Below are 26,955 nucleotides of genomic sequence, written 5' to 3' on the forward strand. Positions count from 1 at the left end.
TAAAGGGAAGGAGCAGCCCTTCAGGGCACAGCACAAAATTTACCTCTTCACTTGAAAAATTAGGCTTGGAGACAATTCAATTTTTATCAAACACAGAATTTTAAATATTTTTTTTTCTCTCTAAACAAACACAAGAAACAAAACTTTTTAAGGAGTGGCCATGATCAGGAAAAAAGAGTATGTACCTTCAGTGCTGGCTTTCTGGTAAAGACTGTTTTGGACCTGTATTGCAAGTAGACCTTTGTTCACAGCCAACCTCTTAAAGCAGGCATTTTCAGCTAAGCCTCTTCTTTCTATAAATCAGGACCAGTAGTTTTATTTAACTTTATTTGCCTGAAATAAATGGAAAACAAAGTGTAATATACTTTATAATGTTACTTTTCTTTTAAAGATTTATATATAAAATAGGGAACTATTCTGGGTAGGTTTTTTACTCCCAACAGTTTTACTGATACCTCACAAGTATACAGTTAATAATACCTCAATTTCTTCAGTTCAAAAGCCAGAACATACAATGCCTCATATATGAAAGCCAGTTATTTTGCGTAGTATTTATAAATTATTACTTAAAATGTCTGTGGTAGAGAGTAAGCTGTTGTTGCTATTTTGTTGTCTGCTCTGGGATAATCTTTCCATTCTTCCATCTTTAAATTTTTTTCCAATTTAAATTCTGTAGTAAGAGAAGCAGTTTAAATTTTCACTATCACCAAGCATTGAAACACAGATCATATTGTTATCCGTATGAGTTTTGTGTTTCATCTCCAGCATAATTTACTGTTGTTATACCTCAGCTCATTCTGGCTGCACACCCACTTGTTTCCACAAGCTGTTTTGGTGCTTTGATTTTTCCAGGGGCTTAGGACATCTCAGTCAATCATTAGGTGCCAACATGCAATCACAAGCTGTGAAGTCAGAAGAGTCTTGTATTCTGCATGGGTTACTGCATGTGCTGTGGCTGTCACAGTACGTGCTCATAAAATATTCTAAGTCTGTCTTGGAAAGCGCTTATCAAGCCAAAAAATTGAAAGAACCATAAAAAAAAAAAAAAAAAAAAGGTTACGCACATCTTGAGTGCCCTGTTAATAGTAAAAAAGATATTTATATATCTGTACCTTATATACGCACTAAATACAGATGTATATAAATGCATATGTAACCACAAGATACAAACATGAAACAATTCCTAGGGAAAAAAAAAAAAGAAAGTCATCAGAATGATGATCCCCATCAATCAGATGTTTGGGTTGACACTGAGTGCTTTTGAGAAGCATTCGCATGGCTCTGTCTCCGGCTTGGAGAAAGGGCCATCGCATCATAGGGGAGAGAGGTGCAGACAGATCTCCTCTGTCTTTTTGAGATACCTTCTTGGGTACATCTCCTTGTGCTGCTCTGGCAATAGGGGGAACAGCATGGAAAACCTATGGAGGAATGGCTGGTCTCCTCAAGGAAAAGGAATTCTGTTCTCTCCAGAGAACAGCCCACGGGGAAAAGTTTCTTGGTCTGGAAGGAGGGATGAAACCAAGGAAGAAGACTAAGTGTTCCTGAGTTCAGAACTGGTAGTAACTAGAACCAAACTAGCCAGCGAGGTGTACCATCCCTCACCAGCCTGCGTTCTGTACTGGTGGCAGCAGGTTTCCAGGAAGGCAGAACAGGGTCTCCAGAAGCCATTGGTACCTTTGGATCTTGTCTGTCCTCTGCTTTCTGTGCTGCTTCTGAGTCACAGCAAGGATGAGCTGCTGCCTTGGTCTGGAGGAAGAGGTCTGCTATTAAAGCTGCTGGTGTTTGTCACCTCTCACAGTGCTGGCTGCACAGGCATCATGTGCTGCACCTCGTGAGAATGTGCCATGGATTTCACTTGTACTGGGTTTAACAAAATACAACAAAAAACATACCACAAGTGAAAGACAACCATGTCGACAGGGTCCTCTTAAATAATGGAAATTCAACTTTGTGTGATATAGGCAGGGCTGTGTCCCTTTATAATTATATCTGCCCAGTTAAAGCTGAAGGAGTAAAATTTGGCTGTTTCTAATGTAATTGGTTTCTGTTCTCCTACAAGAGGAAAGAAAAAATTGGAGAAAATAAATATAACACTGACAAATGAATATCTAATATGGTCTAAAAGTGAATTCAAAACACATGTAAGATGCAGTCAAGTTCCAGCCATAAATATATCACAGGGGATTAGCTGTTCTTTAATTCAGTTCTCCCGTATTAAGTTCCTCTTTGTTGAACTAAATGCATTTCTAATAATTTACCCTGAAAGCATATATTTTCTTATGAGTGAGACTTGCACATACTAACAATGTACATTCAGCATGTAGTGTGTGGGGTGAATACATTGCATTCACTTTGCTTTTATGTTCTGCCTTGACAGCAAGTTTTTCAGGGCTGATTAAAGCATTTAGGTGAACTGAAGCTCTAAAGGTGCCTTACTAATGGCTATTTAAAATACAATACATTTAAAATGAGATATTAGCAAAATGTATTCAGAGGCAACTGGAATAGTGATATACATGGCAGGATAATTTTGAAATTCCAGTTTTAAAGAGTGCTGGTTGAAATAGCTTCAGTGCTCACATTTCAGTTAAAAAAAACTTCCAAATTGGTTATGTTCTAATTTTCAGATTCCTAAATGCAACACTCCAAATCCTGGATCAGAGATTTTCTTTTTTTCTCTTTCTTTCTTCTGTTGCTTTTCTTTTTGTTTTAGACCCTTCTAATTCAGGGCCCCTTTGTTTACAGTAGGATTCCTTATAGGGCTTGATCTTTACTATTTTATTTATTTATTTTTAAAAATCCTTATCTCCGCAGAAGTTACCCTGAGATGCTGAGTGATGGAAGTGAGGAATTTAGAGCTGAGCAAAAGGTTAAGTTTGGATGGAGAAATTAAAATAAAAAGACCATGGAAAAATATATCTGAGTCAAGCTTGCCTTTGACTGGCTTGACTAATTCTCCAGCACATCTGCAAAAGCTGGAGCAACGCCTTCACTACAGTTCCCCTGCTCTTCTCCTTTGATGACTTGATGTGTCAGAATACAATACAATAGATTAATTTGGAACCACCCCATTAAAAGAAATTAAAACTCAGGAAATTGGCAATAGGAAATACCCCGTTGCAGACCACCATGTGAAATGAAGTGATGCAGTGATACCTCTGCAGATCTCAATCATTGAAATACGAGATTTAGTTTTGCAAGTGGGTGAGGAGCATGTTAGATGGTGTAAATCAGGACCTTAATCCTTTCTGCTGCTGGTTCCAGTCTGGAGCTGTCTGTGTGGTGCAGCTATAGCAGGGAGTTACTTGGTGTGGCCATCATCTGTCAAGGGGATGGATGGGCAGATGGATGCTGTCTGGGTTTGGAAGAGTGGTGAATACTGATGTGTCATCTTCTGAGCTGGCCAGTATCCTGCCATTCAGCTGGGTGGAAAATGCCCAATTTGGACATTTGGAGCTGTGTGCAGATGCTTTTGATGGCGGAAGCCATGGTGAAGCCCTGTCTAGAAAGCCTGCATTTTGAACTTTCCTCATTAGCACTTGTACCTGGGACAGAAATTACAGATTATTTCCTGCTGTGTTAGAGAGGAGCTTCTGAAACCACTTGGGATAATTTTGCGGCTGCCTTCACAATTTCCTAGGTTTCAGCAAGTAGCGGGGGAGGATTTTTTCAGTGACATTTTTTAACTTGGATGTCCAATATTAGGCTCTGTATCCTGCATTTCATCAGCTGGTTTCCAAGATGAGAAGACATCCTTTCTCCCATGAAGAAGACCGATTCTTGCCGTAGGCCATTTTAATTTAGGCTCCTATGCATAGATATAAATGCAAGGCTATCTTTAATGAACCATTTTTCAGCACTGATGTCTGGTGAGATACCATGCATTGCGAATATAGCTTTCCGCAGCAATTCTTTTGGAAAGGAAGGCCACTAGATGAAGCATCCTTTCCCTCCCTCCACCTGAGGAGGATATTTCTTTATCAATTTCCCTATCAGAATTTCCCCAGGTTGGCACCTGGCTGGGATCATTTTGCCCATTCTTTGATGCTGATATGATGCCAAGGTGGCTCTAAAAATGCAGACTCCATCTGAAAAGATGGGAAGATAATAAGCAGTCAAACCCACCCTGCAATGTTTTGGTTCCAGGTGCAGGACTGTGCAGGGAGGGAGGGAGGGGGACGTGCCTTCCACACCCCCAGGTTATCCTGATGGCTCAGCTTCCACCACTCCTAACCTCAGGATGCAACTCAGTAATTCCTAGGTCATTTGCTTGCAATTGTTATTTATAGGTACAACTGTGGAGCCAACACAGCATAAAATATTTGGGGTTTTATGATGATTTTTAATGAAACATTTCTTTTTGTTAGAAAAGTTAGAGTGAAATGTGACTATTTTTTGTATTTATTGTTACTAGTTTTCTTTCTATGAACAAACCTGCTACTCCTGATATGAGCACAAATCAGCAGAAATTTAGTGCTTTTAAATGTACTCTCTCCTTTACACAGTTACACATTTGCATATTTGCACAAGATTATGATACCAAATTCAAATACAGAACCTATGGACAAAATTCTGTTGAAATAAAGAGTGGAATTAGGTCAGTAACAATGGTGTTGGCAGGACAGGATTTCTTTGACTCAAAACATAATGTCTGTTGCTGCTTCAATCACTGGAAAAAATCTCAGTGTAAGTCTCCTTCATATATTCTGATCTTTTTAAAAGTTATTTATGAATATGCTATCTCAATTAATGATTAAAATGTGATGATGATGTTCCCTGGGATTAAGAAGCAAATGGAGGAGAAAAGTACTTAGGGGCTTTAGAAAATAAAGTTAATAACATTTAAACTAAAAAAGTCTTCTCAATAAAAATGCATAGGAAATAATAGATTGTTTTATTAGGTCATTTCTAAATGTCAGAAATGGTTCCAAGTAAGACTGCTTTTTTATCCTTTTGTCTGGCACGCATTTCTCTTAGTTTATTAATCTGAAAAACAGATCTCATGATAATTGTGTTGGAGAACAAAGAAAGTTGTATTTTAGTAACTAGGTCTCTGAAGTTATTATCCATCAGCACACACTCATCTACGCAGTTCTCCTCTGGGACCTGATTAATCTGATTTCTTAGATAATGTCCTAAGAGAAAGAAGAACGGATGGTTGCTCACAGTGGTATTGTGTTAAATATATCTCTCAACATAATTAGGATGCACACCTAGTAATTGTATTTCAAGGTAAAAGTCTTGATCAGTTCTGATTAGCTTTCTTGTGGCTGTCTGCATGTAAAAATATAACTCTGATGAAGAAGAGCCCAGCTGAATTTTTTTGTGGTCTTAGACATATTTAAAATCGCTGCCTTCCCTTGTGTTTGTAAAAGCTGAGTGTGGGCAAGAATAAAATCTTATTTCTGCTGCCTTTAAATTTGGTCATCCTGTGTGTTGCTAGTTTGTTCATGCCATGTGCTCAGATGAGTTTGGAACCAGAATTTTAAATACACGTGTGCTGGATTTGCCTGGATTAGGGTAAACATCCTGTATATATTAAAAAAAGAAAGAAAAAAAAATCTGTGCAAAGTATTTTGAGTTAAAAAAAACACGGTTAATTTCTGACAGGGTGAGAGGTTGGAGGAACAGGTCTTGTAAAACAAATACTCTATTTGTGTCATTTGTCATTGATGTGTTGAAAAGCAATGCAGTTTTATTTTCACTGTGTCTTCTGGAGTGAAGAGTGGCTTTGCTCTCTGTCTGGAGTACAGCCCCAGAGTTATGAACACTCTGTTTGCTGAGACGGCCATGGGTTTGAAAACTGAGAGTAAGATGACAAAAAACAATCGTAGTAATGAACTTTTACCTATTTGTTTTAGTAGAAATACAGCATTCGATAAGGAGGTTTGAATTTTTCTTGGGAAATTAGGAGGCTAAGGGTCTGCAGCATGATTGCAGCCTGAAACTATGAGCCAAATAATTCAGGAGAGCTTAAAAAATGTCTCAGAAATGCCAGATACACTTCAAATGGGATTAAAGGAAATGCCTGTTTCAGGAAAAGAATTTATGAATTTGTTCCAAAAAATTGAAGAGCTGCTGAGTATTATGTATTTAAGGTCCCTTCCAGCTCAACCCATCCCATTCTATGGTTGTATGGTTGCCCATGTTACAGTTGATATCCCCGGCGCTGCAAAGCCCGTCTAATTTAGGATAAGGTTAAACCAGTGCAGAGTAGCTGACTTTCCTCCCAGATCAGTACAAATCCTCACAGTTTTCTGACTGCAAAGTGTTTTTTCTTTACTGCTTTGGAATGCAAAGTGCCCCAAAGGGAAATGGCCAGCCTTATCCCACTTAGGCAAAATGTGCGCAATGCAGTGCCAGACTGCAAAGCAGTAGCACTAGTAGCACTAGTAGCAGTAGCAGTAGTAGCTGTTACCACAGAATCACAGAATGGTTTGGCTTGGAAGAGACATAAAGTTCATCTAGTTCTAAGCCCCCTGCCACAGACAGGGACACCTTGCACTAGACCAGGTTGCTCAAGGCCCCATCCAACCTGGCCTTGAACACTGTCAGGGATGGGGTAGCCACAGCTTCTCTGGGCCACCTGTGCCAGTGCCTCACCACCCTTACAGGGAAGAACAGCTTCCTGATACCTCTGTCAGTTTGAAGCCATTCCCCCTTGTCCTTGTCCTTGTGCACCAATATCTTCTTCTTATATGCAAAAATATGTCTTATTTTATTGTTTCCAACACATGTAAGCGTGTCTATATATACCCAGATGAAGTGCCATGTAGGTAGCTTCTCAGCCTGTTCCAATCCCGCAGCACAGTATTCCTGTCAGCCTCACTCCTTTTTCAAGTCATTCCAGCACATCTTATTCCATTCAGCCTGTATATTCCTAAATGTAGGCAGTTACGTCAATTTATGCATTAAAATACAGTATCTAATAATTGAATGGAAATAATTATATGCTCAGAATAGGCCTCCAAATGCACAGTCAGCTGAAAAAGATAATGCACATAATAGTACCGTTTCTTCATACACTTAGTGCATTGCTAAACCACTTTATCTTCTTAATAATCAGTTAGTATTCAATTCCCATCTCCTACCTAGTCTGTTAAAGTCAGGCTAAAATGCAAAGTTACATTAGTTTTCGAGCACTTTGTTTAAAGCATTACTGAGAATTTAAATATAGTACTTTATGATTTTAATTTGGGATTACAAGATAAGTGCTTGTGTTTTACTTGGGTTTACCCAGCAGATGATGTGCAATCCTCCTTTCAAGTGTAATTATATAATTAGGATGATAATGACTGTATCAATTTAGGAAGCAAGAGCTCTTGATAAAACATTTTCCCTCTTCCCTTACCTATTTTGCATTTTAGTGCTAGCGAACTGCCAGAGCTGCAAGCCCACTAATTCAAAAATAAGTTCATTTAACCCATGATGTTATGACCTTGCAATGAAATACATGTGGCCATCCTTGGGCACCTGCGTGACAGCTGAGCTCTGTGCTGGTTCAATTAGAAAAGCAGTCACCCAGAATGAGGAGGATTTTTCTGGGGGAGCAAAGCGCTGCACTATGAATTGGGCTGCTCCAATAGTCTGCGATGAGTAGGAAATGCATCTGCTAGGGATAAAAAAAAAAGGAAAAAGGAAGGGGGGAGGAGTAGAAAAAACAAAAAGGAAAAAGGAGGGGGGAAGAAAGCAAGTACAAAATTTAATACAACTTCTTCAGCATCGTAGTTCCCAAAGGGACTGGGAACTATGCTCAACAAGCTGTAGGGCTGAATGCATCATAGATGAGGGTAGAAGTTTCTCACGGTTACTCAGTCTCAAGTTATGTGTTAATTCTGCCCTTGACAAATGTGAGTGCATTCATGTAGGTACTCTTAAGTGCCAGAAATGTTGAGTCTGTATGTATAGGAAACTGCTTGGACAGACCTTTACTGTGGTACCTCTAGGAGGAGAATCAGTGCAGCAGCTGCTGAGCTACAGCTTCCTGAATCCAAAAAATCCCTTCTTCTATAGCTTCTCTGCTTATATTTAAGACACTAGTATTGAAAATGTGAATCATATTGATAGCCCTTGCTTACTGAGCTTCTGTGATTGAGTAAAAAAAAAACCCACCGAAAACAACAACAACAAAAAATTGACTAAAAGCAATTGTGCTGTGAGATACTTATCTTTATAGTGTTAGTCACTGTTCCTGAATTTTCAATTAAAAATGATATGTGTCTGTATATCATAGAATCATAGAATAGTTAGGGTTGGAAAGGACCTTAAAATCATCTAGTTCCAACGCCCCTGCCATAGGCACGGACACCTCACACTAAACCATGCCACCCAAGGCTTCGTCCAACCTGGCCTTGAACACCGCCAGGGATGGACCATTCACAACCTCCCTGGGCAACCCATTCCAGTGCCTCACCACCCTCACAGTAAAGAATTTCTTCCTTAGGTCCAATCTAAACTTCCCCTGTTTAAGTTTTAACCTGTTACCCCTTGTCCTGTCACTACAGTCCCTGATGAAGAGTCCATCCTCAGCATCCTTGTAGGCCCCCTTGAGATACTGGAAGGCTGCAATGAGGTCTCCACGCAGCCTTCTCTTCTCCAGGCTGAACAGCCCCAACTTTCTCAGCCTGTCTTCATACGGGAGGTGCTCCAGTCCCCTGATCATCCTCGTGGCCCTCCTCTGGACTTGTTCCAACGGTTCCATGTCCTTTTGATGTTGAGGACACCAGAACTGCACATAATACTCCAAGTGAGGTCTGACGAGAGCAGAGTAGAGGGGCAGGATCACCTCCTTTGACCTGCTGGTCACGCTCCTTTTGATGCAGCCCAGGATACGGTTGGCTTTCTGGGCTGCGAGCGCACACTGAAGCTGGCTCATGTTCATTTTCTCATTGACCAACACCCCCAAGTCCTTCTCTGCAGGGCTGCTCTGAATCTCTTCTCTGCCCAACCTGTAGCTGTGCCTGGGATTGCTCTGACCCAGGTGTAGGACCTTGCACTTGTCATGGTTAAACTGCATGAGGTTGGCATCAGCCCACCTCACAAGTGTGTCAAGGTCCCTCTGAATGGCATCCCTTCCCTCCAGCGTATCAACTGAACCACACAGCTTGGTGTCATTGGCAAACTTGCTGAGGGCGCACTCAATCCCACACACAGATTTTCCTCACAGGTAGGTGAGGAGGTGTCTGAGATGAAGAGCTGTGCTAAAACGGGGGTGATTTCCAAGGCTGCGTACCTGTGCTCTGCAGAGGGGATGCTGCAGCACTGGCAGGAGAGGGGATGTAAGGATGACAGGGCTGGCTTGTGGTTACTAAGTCCAGGGAGGTCATGTTGTTCCCATCCCCACTCCTCCTGGGTGATCCAGGTGGAGTCTTGTGGGTCCCTCAGTCTTTGGTTGGCTGGTCAGGTTCACCCAGCTAATGCAATTAATCAAATGTAACAATCTAAAAATGAATAATGCTCTTCAAACACCAGTTGATGGTTAAGAGTGACCAAAAATACTGAGTAATGTGGAAAAGGAACAAAAGTAAATAGTTGAACAAATTACTTATCTGAAAGCATTTGCCCTGATCCCATTTCTGGTTGGTATTACTCTACTGAAATTTATTTTTATCATTCAAGAAGGAGCAGCCACCTAGGAGGCTGCTGCAGTGGGTGCTGGAACAGCTTTGTTCTGCAGGAGCTTACATTTCTTTGTATAATACTTGGCTGTCATTCATAGACTCACAGAATAACAGGTTGGAAGGGACCTCAAGGATTATCTGGTCCAACCTTTCTTGGCAAAGGATGATCTAGACTAAATGTTGCAGCACCCTTTCCAGCCACATCTTCAAAGTGTCCAGGTTTGGGGACCACCACTTCCTGGGGAGATTATTCCAATGGCTGATTGTTCTCATGGTGAAAAGTTTTCCTCTTTTATCTAGTCAGAATGTGCCCAGAATTAACTTGTACCCATTATCCCTTGCCTTCTCCATGTGACTCCTTGTAAACAGAGAGTCTCTGTCTTCTTTATAGCCAGCCTTTAAATACTGGAACATGGTGATAAGGCCTCCCCTGAGCCTTCTTTTTCTCTAGGATAAACAAACTCTGTTGTCTCAGCCTTTCTGTACAGCTTCCCACTCCATGGATCATCAAACTCTGATTTTTAACAAGAATTTACCCCTGCTTTCCACCGCAGATGTCCATCTCCAGTGTACCAGCCTCTTTGCACAGTAGTTTTGTGACAGAAGGCGGTGTAGTGCCATGAATGCTTTCCCACAGGGAATGTTTGTAGAAAGAAAGGTCAGGACTTGCTCAATGTTCTCTTATTAAAAGCAGCAACTGCTTGAGAATTAATAATGTTTTATTACTTAGTTTCTTGGATTGTCTAGCTTGATTTAATTCAAATGTACTTATGAGAGGAGATGCAAGAATTTGGGTGTTCCTGCCTTGTAGTTATTCCAAAGGTCTTGACTTGTTAATACAGCCCTAACCTAAAGCTGTGGTTATAAGGGAGCTTAAAACCTGGCCTCCTAGATGCGATCCCTCTTTTGTGTGCATTTAATTTTTTAGAAAAAAAAGAAAGATGACATTTGTAGATCAACAAATCCATAAGTGCTCCTCTGTAATTAACATACATGAATCAAGAGAGATCAAATTCGTGTTTTATCTTTTGTGTCATTTATAGCACTGATATGTGCAAAGATCTTTTTATTAAATTTGTAATAAAATGGAGGAGCATAGAGTGGATTGGCAGATCATTGCCAGCCAACCAGAGCTGCCTTAGATTACTTTTTCCTAATGGTATCACCTGTGGGCCATATTACAAATCTCTAATGATTTAATGTAGCTTTTCAGCTGATATGGAAGAGTAGAAAGAAAACCGTTATTACTTTACCTGTAATGTAAATGGAATAAGAAGAATAGTACCCTCATGCATACCGTACCCAATACTGAAATAGCGGGTAATACAAAACATGTATTTGAATACCCTGAGGAGAGAGGCTGGCTTTGATTCTGTCTATAAAATTTCTGAGTTGGGAAACAATCCTGTTCTGAAGAGTCATATGGATGTTCAAAATAAGACTTATTTAAGGTACCAACAAAATAGAGATTGGCTGACCTACTTGTTTAGTCTTAATGCACTGAATGTCAACAGAAACCCAATGTTTCAATTTGAAAACAGCATGAATGTAATGGTCTTTTATGAAGGTATTTAGTAATTTCTCCAGCTACAAAAATACATTGTTTTACATGTGCACTCTTACAACTTAAATCAGCTGTAGCCTTGTTACAGCCCCAGAAGCAGAGGTTTCACTCCTATTGCTCTTACGTGTTAGTAAAAAGGACAAAATTTACCAGAAACACTTACTTTTCTTTTTCTTTTTTTTTTTTTTTTTTACTGTCAGAATACTTCTAGTACCTCAATTTTACTATTTAATATTTACTCTTTGGTGCTGGGTGGTTTTCCTGGGTTCAGCAGCAGCAGTCACTTTTTCTCCTTCTTAGTAGCTGGTGCAGCGCTGTGTTTTTGACTTTCGGCCTGGGGATAATACTGATAAAGCCAATGTTTTCAGTTGCTGGTCAGAATGTTTACCCTGACCAAGGACTTTGTGAGTCTCATGCTCTGCCAGGGAGGAGGGGAAGCCGGGAGGAAGCAGGAACAGGACACCTGACCAAACTAACCAAAGAGGTATTCCATACCACAGCACGTCATGCCCGGGGATGTAACTGGGAGTTACCGGGAAGGGCACGCTCTCTGTTCTGTCGGGCTCTTTTTCGGTGGGTGGTGTCATATTCTCTTCCCTTGTTATTTCTCTTATCATTATTATTATTGGTGGTAGCAGCAGTGGTTTTGTGTTATACCTGAGTTACTGGACTGTTCTTATCTCAACCTGTGGGAGTTACATTCTTTTGATTCTCCTCCCCATCCCTCGGGGGGGTGGGGGGGGGAGTAGAAACTGTGTGGCTGACTTGCTGACTGGCTTAAACCACGACAGCGGTCAAAGCTAAAGTCAGAGGTTTCTTTTCAACTCTGCCTGTCTTAAAAGCTTTCCTAAGATACAGTCCAGAGAAGCATCTTGATGAAGGATTCATTTTATCCATAATAATGTTCCCATTGATACCTGTTTCAGTAAAATTGATATTTTTTTCTTTAGTGTCTGGACAAAATTGGCAATGTAAGAGTTAATTATCCTCTGTCTTTCTAAAATATGTGTGTATAAGTATCATACAATGCTGGTATGTTTATAGGGTAAAACAACATTTAAAGTCTTAATCTTTTGACATAGAATAAGCTTTAAAAGTGCAACACAATGTCATGCAACAGTTTATTTGCAGAAATGTTGATAATATTGACTCATTTTCTGGAATGATAATTTTTTTTTTTTATGTTAGAAATTATAAGCAGGTTTTCTCCAAGCTTATATAGCTGAGGTTTTCCCATGAGAAGTTCAGAATCTTCATTCCATACCATATTTTATGTTAGAAATCCACTGCATATTTATCTTAAATCGCTCGTGAGTGGATACAAGAACTCCTCAGAAAGAGGGGGGAAGGTGGTGATTTTGGGTGTTTTTTTTTTTTTAGTTAGCATATTTTTTATTTATTTTACTTATTAATGAGTTATGTGTGGTTTTTGACAATATAAATAAGACATGTCAAGAAATTAATATTTTGAGTAATTAGCAAATACATGTGTTACCAATTAATATATCTGCTTTTGATGCGGACAGAACATGAAAGTCCCTTGATTTTTGAAGTGTAGAGCATTATGCGTTAAATTTCCTGGGTTGTATTGTAACACTGCAGGACCTGTCTATGCTCAGCCCTTGTCTGTGAGGGATGGAGCTTTCCTCTCATGCTGCAAATTGCTGGCAGCCACCCTCTGGCTCCTTGGATGCAAGTCAACACAGCGTGCTGGGGAGAAGCATCCTCCCCGGCACCGGCTGAATCATATTAATACAGCAGCTAGTATTTTTCCAAAATTGTTGGCAAGTGTTCTCATTGCTTCTCTGTCATGTGTGCCAAACCAGGCACCCGGGTGTTGCAGACTCATTTTTAATTTAGCTCTTTGCCACCTTCAATCCTGTGGAACATATACAATTTTGAATACTGCTTTGGTGGTGAAAAAGCAAAAATCAAACTAAACTATCTCCATCTCTGGAGGTTTCCCATGGCCTCCAACTTGGTTCTTAGGTTTCTCATTTAGAGGGAGCACCTTGGATAATGAGCTGGCTTCTGTGCAAAGTGATGCAGGCTTCCAAAGCTGAACTATGGGCAGATGTGCATAGCCTGTCTTCTCTGGTCTTACTGCTCTCCCTTTCGATATACTAGAATATTGCTTCAATGCCACACACTTTTGTCTTAGGCTTTTCAAGGCAGCAAAAGATAGCAAAAGCCTAATTTGGATTAATTTTTCAAAGTGGTATTCTTACATAAAGCAAATTATTCTCAGTTCTACAACTTCTATTCCATTCCAGGGTTGTTGTTTTTTTTTGTGTGTGTGTGTGGTTTTGTTTCTGTCTTTGTTTGTTTGTTTGTTTTTTTGTTTTTAATCTTTGTCACCATGAATTGCTCTCTTGTTCTGCAGAAATGGTACCTTTTGCCAGTTTTGAAACTATGCCCTTGTATGCTTATTCGCAGGTCATGCATGTTTGAAAAAAATACAGCTGCAATGCAATGCTACAACCATTTAATTTGTTCTACTTGGAGCACATCTGCTGCTCTGCTAAAACAATCTGCTTCTCTCCTGAGATGTTTTTAATCCATTTTTTTGCACACTACACTTCCTGTAGCTTCTTATGAGATTTCTTTATTTTTTTCACCCAAGGACATTTTACTTATGTTTTATTATTTAAGTGTAAGCAGCCTTATTAGTCATTAATTATTTTTATATTTCCTCTGAGTCCCATCGATTTGTTAGCAAGTAGTGACAATAAATAAGTATTGATTCATAATAGATTGGGTTTAAGTTGAGCAGAAGGGAATATAAAGGTTTAATGGAGAACCTTACAAATAAGGACCTTGCTTGAAGATGAAGCAGGAGGGTGCTGGCATTGCCACATGTAACTTGAGCGACTGCCACAAAATGAGCCAGCCCAGTTTGTGCAAGATGAGAACTATGTATAATAGAGCCTTGGGAAAGGAGAACCTGTCGGGGTTTTAGCAGGGAGTATTATCAACGTGTGTTAGGAGCCTGTGGAGAGAAAAGGAAAGGACAGCTTGGATTAAAGGGGTTGTGTCAGTGCCTCAGTGACCTTGGGTACAGTGACCATGGTTTCTGCATCTAATGTGTGGTTCCACGACCTGAAAAGCCTCGAAATAAACCTGCCCCAGTGAGGTGAGTGTGCCATACCCACCAAAGACTACCTGTGTCTGCAGCTGTGTTTTATGAAAGCTGGAGTTTGTTTAATGACAGAAAACTCAAGATGAAGTTGAATCAGACTGAGTGGAAAAACATTTATTCCTTTTTCTAATCCAGCAATTTCAGGGCTGAACCAAGAGCAGAAATAAAAATCCTTGTGAGAATTGTAAAGCAAAATCGAAACAAGGTGTTTGGTGGATCCACAGGGTATTTTCATTGAGAGACAGTGTTTTTGATTTGGTTCGTAACTCAAATATCAAAATATGCGCAGATGGTGGGGGTAGGCTCTGCTGTTTGCCATCTCAGAATATAACTGTGCTAATATCCTTTTTCCTCATGTTCAGCTTCATCAGATCCCCACAGTACAAAGCATTATGAAACAGATATTGCTTTTCTGCTAGCACTTCCAGTGCCTTCCCATGAGGAAGATTAGCTTAATTGTAGATAAGGATTGAGTAGCACAAATAATAGCAGTAGTGCACGTCTCTTTTACCAGAAGAGGCAGTAATTGCAGACCCTTGCCTGTTAAACCTTACCTGAAAAATATTTTTTTTTTTTTTTTAACAGTCTCTTTTCTGATAGCAAAAATGTTTGCATACAGATTAAACAAATAGCTTTGAAGTCAGGCAGGTGTTCTTGGTCTTCCACCACTGGTACATAGAATCACAGAATCAACTAGGTTGGAAAAGACCTTTAAGATCATTAAGTCCAACCATTACTCCAGGGCTGCCAAGACCGCCACTAAACCATATCACTGAGAGCCTCATCTATAGAAGTGGGGGATTTCTAACTGATTTCTCCTCTTCTTGCTGATAATTCTGTTGGGTTTTTTCTCTTCATGACCTGTGTTTCTGATCTGTGGCCCATGCACCACTCTTGATGGCCAGCGGGATGCTGCTGGCTCAGGTCTGTAATGTATAGGCTTGCAGTAGGAATGGCCCCACCAGACAAGGCGACAATTTAACTGACGTGATGTGACATCTGCCTTGAGGAGAACCATGCCACTAGTGCCCTGCCTGTGATGGGGGCGCTGGGTCAGCATAGAGGTGGGTCCTGTCCTCTAACTGCTCTCTGCAGAAACCTGCCACTTTGTTCCGCCTTCCCTGCCTTATTACAGGAGACTTTTGATTTTATAATAGTGTTGATGATAGCTATGCTGTGAGTTGTGCTGTGAGCTGAGCCAGAGGTCTGTGGGACCTTGTGGGGCACAGGAGGGAAGGAGCAACAGGGTTCCTTAGATAGAGAATGTATCCTTGCAGCTGAAATCACCCAAGGGCTGATCTAGATTACACAGTAAAATAGCCATGCCTCACACAAGTTCTTCCTCTCAGCAGGGTGCTGGAAAACACCAACAAGATGCTTTGGAAAAAATGGTTTGTAAAAATATAAATGGATTTCTTTATTTTAGAATATGAAGAAATCAAGGAGTTCAGTGGTCCTGCATTTCCAGATTGATAATCTGAAAAGAAAAAAAATAATATTCTGGGGTTGGAACTAGACGGTCTTTAAGATCCCTTCCAACCCAAACCATTCTATGATTCAATTTGCAAAATTGAAATTGCAAAAATTAATCATTTAATGCTTGTAAAGATCTATGGTGTGGCAGCTGCATATGCATTCACATACTGCTGCACAATAATTCCAGCAAGTGGGTATTGATAAAAAGGAAGCCATAACAATGGGAGAAGAATCTGTGATCCATGCTCTGCAGCTTTACAAAACCTGTGCTTTGATCATCTATTCTCTTAACAATTCCAGGTGTTGTTAAGGTGGATTATGGTGATGTATCCATCAGGAAAGCACTGAGAGAAAATCTGAAGTGTAAACCCTTCTCATGGTACTTGGAAAACATCTATCCCGATTCCCAGATTCCACGGCGCTATTATTCCCTTGGTGAGGTATGAACCGTTTCCTTTGGTTACACTAGAAGAGTAAGTACACAGCACAAGGGGGGATCTGCTGAGAGATGAGTTGGTTTTTGGGAAAGGAGTGAAGTGCTTGTGTGCAATCCCTGCATCTCACTTATCTTTACTTCTGAGCAGGCTGCATCTTCTCTAAATCTTTCGTAGGAGGGCATTGCTATTCTGAATGTATACATTCACCATTAAAAATTTATCTTTTAAATTGAGTAGTGTATTGGAAAAGTGAGGTTTGTGACTAATATTTTGAAATAAATAAGTAATATGCAGTGGTCGAAGGAAACTTCCCATCATCACTTGTCACTTACATGTAGAGTAGAAAAAGCTTTGGGTTTTTTTTGCTTTTTTCTTCTAAAAGAAATGTGTTTGCTCATTGATGCTGTGTTTTCCAGCAGGGCTGCCTGGAGCTGGGTATCACAGACATTCCAAATAATCTGATAGTTCTAGTACCACCCAAAGCTGGAATCTTTTTCAGATTCAGATAATTCACTGTTAAAAATATTCTATTGAGTTGTAACTACGCTGCCTTTTAAAAGCTCTTGAATGGCTTGATTTAAAGATCGCCACAGATAAAAAAGCAGTCAAATGAAATTTTACTTTTTTACATCCAGGAAAGTAGCTTACTACTTAAACTTGCAGTTGTAGTGCCAAATAAAAGCCACAGTAGGGTTTCCAGTTTGACTATGACAAGAAAAAGTGAAACATGGTGTTTACAGCAAGGAAGGAACTCATCTAACAAGTGTCAAATAATAAGGTTTTGTACAATACTGTCAGACTGGAAAATAAAAGTATGAGAAAGTAATAAAATAGTTATTAAAACACCTTATTTTTACCAACACAGCCTCAGTTTCTATGGAAACAGCAGTTCAGGCAGGATCTAAGAATTAAAACTCACACTTGACTATTGTGGCTGCTGACTGCCAGTTGAGCAGTAAAGTGGATTTTCAGACCTGAAGCTCAGGTACCATCATCAGCAGTAATGGACAATTTCTAAAACATCAGGAGTGCATTTCTCAGTCATTTTCCCCTCTTTCAGCAGAGATGTAATCTCAGGTGGGACAAACTGGCTTGCCTGTGCAGCTAGCATCATTAGTCCACAAATGATCCATAATGTGCCCAGGGGCTATGTGAGATGCACCATGTGAGGCAGTGGCTAGTCAGGAGAGGAACACACTTCTCTGTGGCTCAAAAAATTATGAAAGAGAAAGAAAAGAGAATCTGATGCTCAGCAGCCTGCAGGTGGGAGCGTAGGTTTGCTGGCTGCTAAGAATCAGGCTCAGTAATAAATCTGAGAAAATTATTCTTTAGTGTAGTGCAATCTAAATGTAAGGAGCATTCAACACTGGGCCTCCAAATATACTGTGCAAGTGCATATTTTGTTCTTTTCTAATATAAACAGTGGCAAAGTGTGAATAATTTCGACAGATTTGGGATAAACATCCTTGCTTATGACCTCCTGCAAGATAGTGCAGGTGTGACTTCAAATCAGACAATGTTCACACTTGGCTCAGTTGCATGGCCCAACCTGTTAGAAATAATAGTGTTGGTTTGCATTTTAATTTGGATTTTATTTGGCTGTTGCACATCTAATTGATATATGCCTTTATAAATGAAATGCACAAATTGTGAGATTTCTGAAGTGTGGTGTTATATAGAACTGAAATTCTTAAGTAGTTTCTGAAGCACATTAATTGTACGCTTAACAGGTTGATCTTAAAGGCTGACAAGCCCTTATTTGCAACTGAATTTTCTATTCAGTTAGAACGTAACTTATATACAGGACTGTATTAGTTTTGCATTTCCTAGATGGATAACATCCCTCAGAATGAGAATAAAATGTGCAAAATGTGGTGAATACTGAATGTTCTTTTTTACTTTTTAATTGTGTAACACTGAACACAAAGTAAACATGAGGCAAGAATTATTTTGTAAACCTGAAACATAATAATCATAGCTGAGTTTTCAAGGCAGTATTTATTTTATTCCCAGTTTTAATGAATCAAGGGTTTGCCAGAAAAGAAAACTGCCGTTCTTGTGATATACTTGAAATTATGTTTCTACAAAAAAAGGTTATTTGAGAAAAAACCCTGGGATTATCATATGAGCTAATTGATAGGGTGCAGGTTGGTGATCTGCAGTTTCTTTGGTAATCTGCAGTGTGGCATGTGCTGGAGGAGAAAAGAGGAGAAAGAGGAGGAAAGTTTGCCCATGAGCTGGCTTATCCCTCCTGCTGCTGGCAATGCTGCAGCTGATTCCTGGCATGTGCATGCCAGAAAAGACACACATACGTAGCCGCATGTAGGGCGAGGGTACATGTCTTTAAAGAGGGGCCATTTGTTTTAAAAGCAGTGGTGGAAACCAGTGACATGGTTATCAGCTGGCGCCTGAGGTCTGAACCCCTGGGTGGGTGACCAGGCTGCACATGCCGACAGCCATTCTCCTGATTTTGGCAGCTCTTGGCGGATTGAGCAGTTAAGATCATGAGCCTCCAAGAGGTTACACACCAGCACAAGGTGGTGCCACTCCTTTCCATGTTATTAACAGCCTTAGAGCAGATTAAGAAGCGACCAAGTGAGCTTTGCTGAGCTGCTCTGCCCCAGTATCGTTGATCAGATATCACTCTCATTTTCCTTGGCAAGCCCAGTGTGGTGACATTAGTTCATTGCTGGCAGCTGGGCCTGCTGAGCCTCTGTCCTGGGTTCAGCTGTAGCATGGAGCATCGCAGATAACTGAGAGTTGTACTAAGTGCCACTGAGATCTCTCAAAATACAGGGTTTCCTGACAGCTTTATGAATGGAGTGCGGGACCCTGCGGTGTGTTTTTGCTTTGCACGCATTAGTAAGAAAATCAGCCTGTGCTGTTGAGAATGAGGAAGAGCCAGGGGACCTGTGTTTGTACAGCTCTGCCGACAGGTGTATGAGGAGGGTTAAGAAAAATAATATTAAATGCACATGTGGTACAGACTGAAAGCACACACCATCGTGGAGATTGCAAGGTTGGAGAGCTTCAGGGAGACTGTGGTGTCTCCTGCTTCTTCTCTCCTATGGGGCTGGAATTGGTTGATTGCTTTTATACCCAGCCGTTTTCTGGATGAACGCATATTCTAAAAATAACATTTAGAGCAGCAATGCTCTGGTATTTACCCTGCTGCTCCTCATTGCTTCTTGCTCTGGTGGTCTTTTGTTGCAATTGCATGAGCTGAGCATCACTGGAAGGAGCTCACTGTGCGCTGCATCACAGGCAATGTGCTTGTAGTGCTGCCTTCCTCCCAGCTGCATCAGCACAACTGGTGTGGAAATGCTGTTTAACCAGAGATGTTTACTAGGTGTGTTTGTTCTTTCTGAGGATGGAGAGATTCATTTATTTAAAAACTTCTAAAAAGCATGGAATTAGTCAAAAAGCTTTCCAGCTGCCTCTGCTCTGAATGAGTCAGGTGTCGGCTGCTGTTCATACTCAGTTTTTCTCTCTCACAATAGAGTCAGCCCTGCTAGAAGGAAATGAAAGTGTGTATCGCGGGCAAGCCCATGATAGTTTTGCATTGTTTAGACGTAAAAGCGTATTATATTTGTTAAAAAAACAATGCAAGCCATTGAAGGAGATTTGCCTTGAATGCTGTTCATACTTAATACATAATTTAAAATCTCATTGTATTCTTTGTAATTATTTTCTTTTTCTTTTGGGAGTGTGACATATTTACAGATTGCAAGTTAAAATGTATTTGTATAGTCAAGTGCATGGATAATGGACTTCCTGCTACAGCGCTGTGATCTTTTCTGCACAAAATTGACATTTACAGGCATTTGTTTTCAAGGAACATTTAATCTCTTTCTTTCTCCAGATCAGGAATGTTGAAGCCAACCAGTGTTTAGACAACATGGGCCGCAAGGAAAATGAAAAAGTGGGCATTTTCAACTGCCATGGCATGGGAGGAAATCAGGTAAAATTAAAAAAAAAAAAAAAAAGAAAGAAAAAGCAGTGTTATTTGTGGCAGCAATTCCTCCTGGGGACCCTATGGTTTTGTCCCCTGATAGAAATGGGAATCCCTCAGGAATCAACAGTTAATGCACCTCAAATATGGACGTGTTGGGTCACTGTAAAAAAAACTAGCAGCAATTAGCAAACATATTAACGGAAGTTCCAGAATGTTTGAGATTTTGAAATTAAGAGTTTTAGGAGTACTTGGCCATTTTTTCAAGTAATAGCTGCATGTTTTAAGAACGTATCAGTGCATAACAGTAGGTCCAGTGGAGTGTCCACGTGAATATATAGAATCGTAGAACAGTCAGGGTTGGAAAGGACCTTAAGATCATCTAGTTCCAATCCCCCTGCCATGGGCAGGGACACCTCACACTAAACCATGTCACCCGAGGCCTCATCCAACCTGGCCTTGAACACCACCAGGGATGGAGCATTCACAACCTTCCTGGGCAACCCATTCCAGTGCCTCACCACCCTCTCAGTAAAGAATTTCTTCCTTATATCCAATCTAAACTTCCCCTGTTTAAGTTTGAACCCGTTACCCCTTGTCCTGTCACTACAGTCCCTGATGAATAGTCCATCCCCAGCATCCTTGTAGGCCCCTTTCACATACTGGAAGGCTGCTCTGAGGTCTCAATGCAGCCTTCTCTTCTCCAGGCTGAACAGCCCCAACTTTTTCAGCCTCTCTTCATATGGGAGGTGCTCCAGTCCCCTGATCATCCTCGTGGCCCTCCTCTGGACTTGTTCCAACAGTTCCATGTCCTTTTTATGTTGAGGACACCAGAACTGCACACAATACTCCAAGTGAGGTCTGACGAGAGCAGAGTAGAGGGGCAGGATCACCTCCTTCGACCTGCTGGTCATGCTGCTTTTGATGCAGCCCAGGATATGGTTGGCTTTCTGGGCTGCGAGCGCACACTGAAGCTGGCTCATGTTCATTTTCTCATTGACCAACACCCCCAAGTCCTTCTCTGCAGGGCTGCTCTGAATCTCTTCTCTGCCCAACCTGTAGCTGTGCCTGGGATTGCTTCGACCCAGGTGTAGGACCTTGCACTTGGCATGGTTAAACTTCATAAGGTTGGCATCAGCCCACCTCACAAGCATGTCGAGGTCCCTCTGGATGGCATTCCTTCCCTCCAGCGTATCAACTGAACCACACATATATATTGAATATATTCCTGTTGTTTAGAGTGTGGAGAAATGCATTTGAAGTTTCAGATACTAACATTAGAAGATTTGATAATGAATTTTAATCTGTTTTATGGCATTGTGGGGGAAAAATCTTTTTTAAGATTAAATGAGTGAGAATCTGCGTGACTTATGGCTGAATTCATCTGTTTCTAAAATGCTTATGTGAAAATAAACTAGTGCATTCATGCAAGCTGAGGTTTTGTCATTAGTGGAAATTCGAATAGTGGGGGCGTGGAGTGTTTCACTTGTGTCTTGCGTATGTTTGAAAGGGAGTGAAGAGGTAAATGGCAGTCATGTAGCTCATTATACTGTTGATGACTGTACCTGCGCTCTGTATAAATAACAGTAAACTTTGCATATTCTACACCTTGGATTCAAATTACAGAGCTGATTCATTTGGGTTTAGTTGAGTTTTACAATGTAAACTTGTAATTAGGGGACTTTTACTCAGGGAGGCTGTAACGTGCAGCAGCAGGACAGGAAGCCTGCGGCACTGAGCGATGTGTGGCTGCTGACCACTCTACTTTTTGCGTTTCCTTCAGAAAACCCTTCTCTTCTTCTTCCCCTTAGTTCTGACAGCTTTCTCAAATTAAACACTCCAGCTCCTATCATTCAGCTTCTGACACATCCCAGAGCAGAGGGCTGTTCTTGCCTTTACACGCTGCAATTTTAAAAGCCTTAGAGATCCCTCAGCAGGACCTTACATTTGTGCTGGCATCTCTTCCAGAAAGGTCTTTTGACTATGTACCCATTGGGTAATGCTTGATGAGGGTGGCATTTCCTAGTGCCACATCTGCTAAAAAGAGATGAGAGGAGGCAGGACCTTAGATCAAGCTCACATATTTCTTCTAGAGGTAAGGTTGTCCGTCATATTTATCCCAAACATTACTATCTTTCTAAATTTGACTTAGCAGATGGAAGTGTTATCATTTTAATCAGACTGCATATCATCAAGGTTGAAGATTCTCTTTATGCCTTGTGTGTTCGGCATGTTTACCTTTCTTTCTGCACATGGTAGGAAAAACCCTCTCTGTCTGTTGAAAGAGGAGGGAAAATCCTAGGTGACCGTCAGGTCTCCAAACCTCAGTTCCTCGTAAGTATGAAGTTTGAGGTTAGAACTGTAAAAACAAAGATAGATGGATTGTGAGTGTGTATATGGACTATTTATCCTATAGAAACCCTAATTACTGACAAATATAAACATTCTTTCTGAGCTTTCTAAAGCCAGTATATTTCATATCTAAAGAAATTTTGGCTCCAGTCTGCTTTATACATCTCACATCAGTCAGAAACCACAGATGAATCTGTGGTGTGCACTTGCAGGGTGAAGAGGCTCTGCTACTCTATATTTGCATGAGCAAAGAGCAGTATCTGTCATCTGATGGAGATCTTGCTAGGAAAACCTGACCAACATACAGAACATTATTCATCCTTTAGTGCTCATACACAACTCCCATTAAAAGTTATCTTTATTAAATTCTCTTCTAATGAGAAATTAGAACTGAGCTAAGGCATGTAAATGCTGGGGGCAGGGAGATAGGGAGGCTGTATGGTTGCAGAAATAGCTGAAGAACAAAACTACTGTGGAATGAAAATGAAGTGAGAATAATACCTTGCTCATTAGAGTTGAGAGCGATGCATGGGCTCGATCTGCCTTGAGGCAGGGGTAAATATCTCACAGCTAACAAAGTGTTTTAAAGACCTAAGGATTGTTTTAAAGGACTTAAGGATAATGAGACTGTAAAAATATGAATTTCTTTTAAGAATTAAGAAAAATGAAATACATTAACAGAGTCCCTTCATGTGAAAATTGTTTTCAGAGTATAAAACTGTGGAGGATTTGCTGCCATGTTGGTATGGGCATTTCAGAGTATCCTTAGTTATTAATGATGTTTGAAATAAAAAGTAATCTTAGAACTGTTTTCTTCGCTTTATATGGAGGAGGAAAATGCAAAGCCTGTCCTTAGATCAGGTACACTGGGGATATGGGTCTAGGGGCTAGAATACCACGTCTGTGCATTTCCTGATGTGTGGGCAGCATGTGAACTTGCTTCAAGAATGATGTTTGTCAGGAGGAAGGTACCTGATTAAAGAAAGCAGTGACTACATCCAGATCATGGGAAAACAGCTACTATCCAGCCTCAGACAGAGGAGACTGACCCATCAGTCTCACACCCTTTTTCGCCACAGCTGACTTGAGGTTTTGTAGTATTTTAAAGGAAATCTGTTACTTTTGATGGCCTGGTAGAGGGTGACACAGTCATCTGGTTTCCTTGCCTACAGTCATCCTGAGGGGTATACCTCAGGGGCTTTCATCACGTTACCATAGGAATGTCATCTGTTACTGTGGTTATTGGGAGTGTCTTCACAGCAGTAATCAAATCGTATGACACACAGGCAAGAGAGGAATATTATTAAAAAGAAGGGCTGGGGAATTGTACAGGTTCACAATTGCACCACAGGTCAGCAGCTGCTCTCCTCCTGGCTGCCCACACAACAGGTTCTGTTTAGCACCTTGTGCCTTTTCTCCTCTTGGGAGCTTCAGTTGTCCTAGCGATGAACCTGATTTTTTGTCAGAAAAAATATCTCTAGGAAAGTGACAAGGACCCTTTCTTGTGCTGTGCAAAGCCCTGAAAAGGTCCTGCGGTGCTCCCTGCTCAGCTGATGTGTCCTGCAGTCCTGGTGTCTGTGCTATCACATGCTGCCACCTGCTTCTCCATTTGGTTGCATTGTGCCCAAGGGAGCAGCCGTGAAAAGTCTGGAGGGGTAAAGCATTTTTTTATCAGTATATGAGTCAGCTCCCTTGTCAGAGTGTGTATCCTGTGTGTCCTCAGCAAAGCTAACTGCAAGCCTTAGAGTAAGAAAATCAAGAGCTGAAAAGCCTTTCTTTCTGAAATGCTTCACAGAATCACAGAATGTCTGGTTTGGAAAGGACCTTAAAGCTCATCCAGTTCCAACCCCCCCTGCCACAGACAGGGACACCTTGCGCTAGACCAGGTTGCTCAAAGCCTTCTCCAGCCTGGCCTTGAACACTGCCAGGGATGGGGCAGCCACAGCTTCTCTGGGCAACCTGTACCAGGGCTTCACCACCCTCACAGGGAAGAACTTCTTCCTGATAGCTATCTAAATGCCCCCTTTGTCAATTTTAAGTCCATTCCCTCTTGTCCTATCCCTACCTGCCCTTGTAAAATGTCCCTCTTCAGCTTTCTTTTTGGCCCCTTCAGGTACTGGAAGCTGCTCTAAGGTCTCCCCAGAGCCGCCTTCTTCTCCAAGCTGAACAAGCCCAGCTCTCTCAGCCTGTCTCAGAGGTGCCCTTGGGGCATCTTTGTGGCTCTCCTCTGGACTTGTGCCAACAGTCCCATTTCCTTAATTTGGGGGCCCCAGGATGGGATGTTCTGCAGGATGCTCTGGAGTTATCCTCTAGATAAATATGGTGGTGTTTTTTCAATACTGGTAAGAATACTGAGGTATAAGCAGTAGTGTGGCTGAGACCAAGTGACGATTTCTCCGCATCCTGCACGGCAACAGTGGCTCTGCAGCCTCCTGCTCAGTGTCCCAGTGGGCACTTGGAGTTCCAAGCAAAGGTGCTAGTCTGGGGGATTTTCATAGTTTTACAGCCTGTGTTGGTTTGCTGAGCATAGAGGGCTGAGCTGGCAAGTGGAAGAAACGTGCTTCATGTAAAACCTTCCCCCAGGTGGCATGGGGCTCTGGTCCTCAATTATGGGCTTCCTAGGCTGTCGGCATCTTGTGCGCATGGCAGCTCTGCACGGGGGAAGGATTTTTTGGTAGGAACATTGTTTTTCCCACAGGATGAGTAGCGTTTTGTCAAGAGTCATTTTAAATGAATGTGCAGTTGCATCAGCTTTGATTTTGCTGGGTATGAACTTATCTGGGGCAGGGGGAGATCAGAACGAACATGTTGTTCTATATGTTTAAGTAAATGTGCAAGGGGAACATGTCTTCCTTCTGGCAACATTTTATACAGAAGGTTCAGAATCAGTATTCACTGACAGCTCAAAAAGCCAGCACACACAATAAGGCTTGTTAGAGGGTTGTTTTTTCCCGTTAGCTCCAAATAATGGGTCTTTCAGAAACTGTTCTATTACATAGTTTCAATTTTTTCACATTCATAATAAACACATATATCTTCAAATGCCTTTTTGAAGAGAAGCACTCTGTGTAGCAGTATATAGAAAAATAATTTATAAACTCTCAGTCTGTAAGAATTTATTGATATGCTGTGATAATTTGCTTACTGCTGGGAATGGATGGGAATATGGGGTGTCTGACTCATGAGACGTTTCTATAATGGAAGGCTGACACTAAGTCATCTAAAAGCATTTTATGTACAAAATTGAATAGAACAAAGCCTTTAGTTTAGTGACAATTAGACATTTATCCATGCAAACGATGCAAGTTCCACACAGAAAGAGGAGTTGCACAGTACTTGTGCAGCTGATCCCAACCCAATAATCTCCTTGAAGAGGTCACTGGGTGAGGAAACAAAGCACCCGTTACAGACTGTATGAGTTTAGTGCTGTGATTTTATTAATTGTAGTACCTAGTACTAACTACTAGGTTTTGTAAGGGGTTATCCAAAACTTAGCCCTTTTTTGCTCTTTCTGCCTCTTTCACCTTTACAGTCTCCTGTTTTCCCTGACTTGGCTTTCTCTGCAGCTTTCATCTCCTAAACAGACCCATTATGAATGAAACTAGTTATTGCTTATATTTTCTTAGTCCACTTTGCTGCTATATGATTCCCATTGTAGACTTTACATCATTATTATGGACTCAGGTGATAAACCTTTGGGGTGGGAGCTGTCTTAATATTCTGGATTTGCTCAGGAGGTAGCACAATGGAGCCCTCAGTGATCTTCAGCACTGTTATGATAATTGTGATTAATGGGGAACAAAGGAGCCATGCCTGCATGTTAAATAGCAGTATCTTTCATTTAGCAGAGGTAGAAGTAGAATAATGTCTTCTTTTTAGAGCCCATGGAAAAATGAAATTGCTGCTTCTTTACACTGTCAGAAATAGTCTCCAGGGAATTCAGGAAGACAAGCACTGGATGTGTAACATTCACAGTAAGGAAGCCTGGGTGGATAAAATGCAGGATTTGAGTGTTTGTGTGGTACCTGCTAACAAGTGTGAATTTGGCACGGCATTGTGAGATCCTGGAAGTAACAACAGCTTTGTGTTGCAGATGTGTAAATAACCATCATTTATGAAGTGACGGCTATCTGAAAAAATAATTAACCCTTCCCCAAACCAACGCAGACACCACCACCCCCTCCCCCGCCACCAAAAAACACCAGCCCGAAACAAAATATGCACACAAAACCCTCCACAATCCCCATCTGTGGAGCAAAAAAACCAGATTCTTTTCATTTTCTGTGCAAAATGCTGAATGCACCTGAAAGCCTTATAGAGTAACACTGGTTTTGAGAAGGACAAAGGATTCTGTTGGTGGAGCGCAAAGGTTTGAGTAGTGAGAAGGTGTGCTTGCTGTCAGCAAAAAGGGTGAT

At 41.1% G+C, this 26,955-nt stretch overlaps 1 protein-coding gene across 4 annotated transcripts in view; it reads left to right on the forward strand.

Moving 5' to 3' along the window:
* Positions 1-26,955, forward strand: part of GALNT13 (polypeptide N-acetylgalactosaminyltransferase 13) — a gene marked incomplete at its 3' end in the record, with an annotated part of 135,421 nt that overhangs the window by 91,714 nt on the left and 16,752 nt on the right. For all 4 annotated transcript variants that reach the window (XM_080621673.1, XM_080621671.1, XM_080621672.1 and 1 more), the window contains 2 exons: positions 16,100-16,239; positions 20,099-20,197. In XM_080621673.1, the coding sequence (XP_080477799.1) occupies positions 16,100-16,239; positions 20,099-20,197 (239 nt within the window). The remainder of the gene's footprint in view (positions 1-16,099; positions 16,240-20,098; positions 20,198-26,955) is intronic.

This window comes from Psittacula echo, assembly GCF_963264785.1.
Source record: "Psittacula echo genome assembly, chromosome: 6".
NCBI lineage: Eukaryota > Metazoa > Chordata > Aves > Psittaciformes > Psittacidae > Psittacula > Psittacula echo.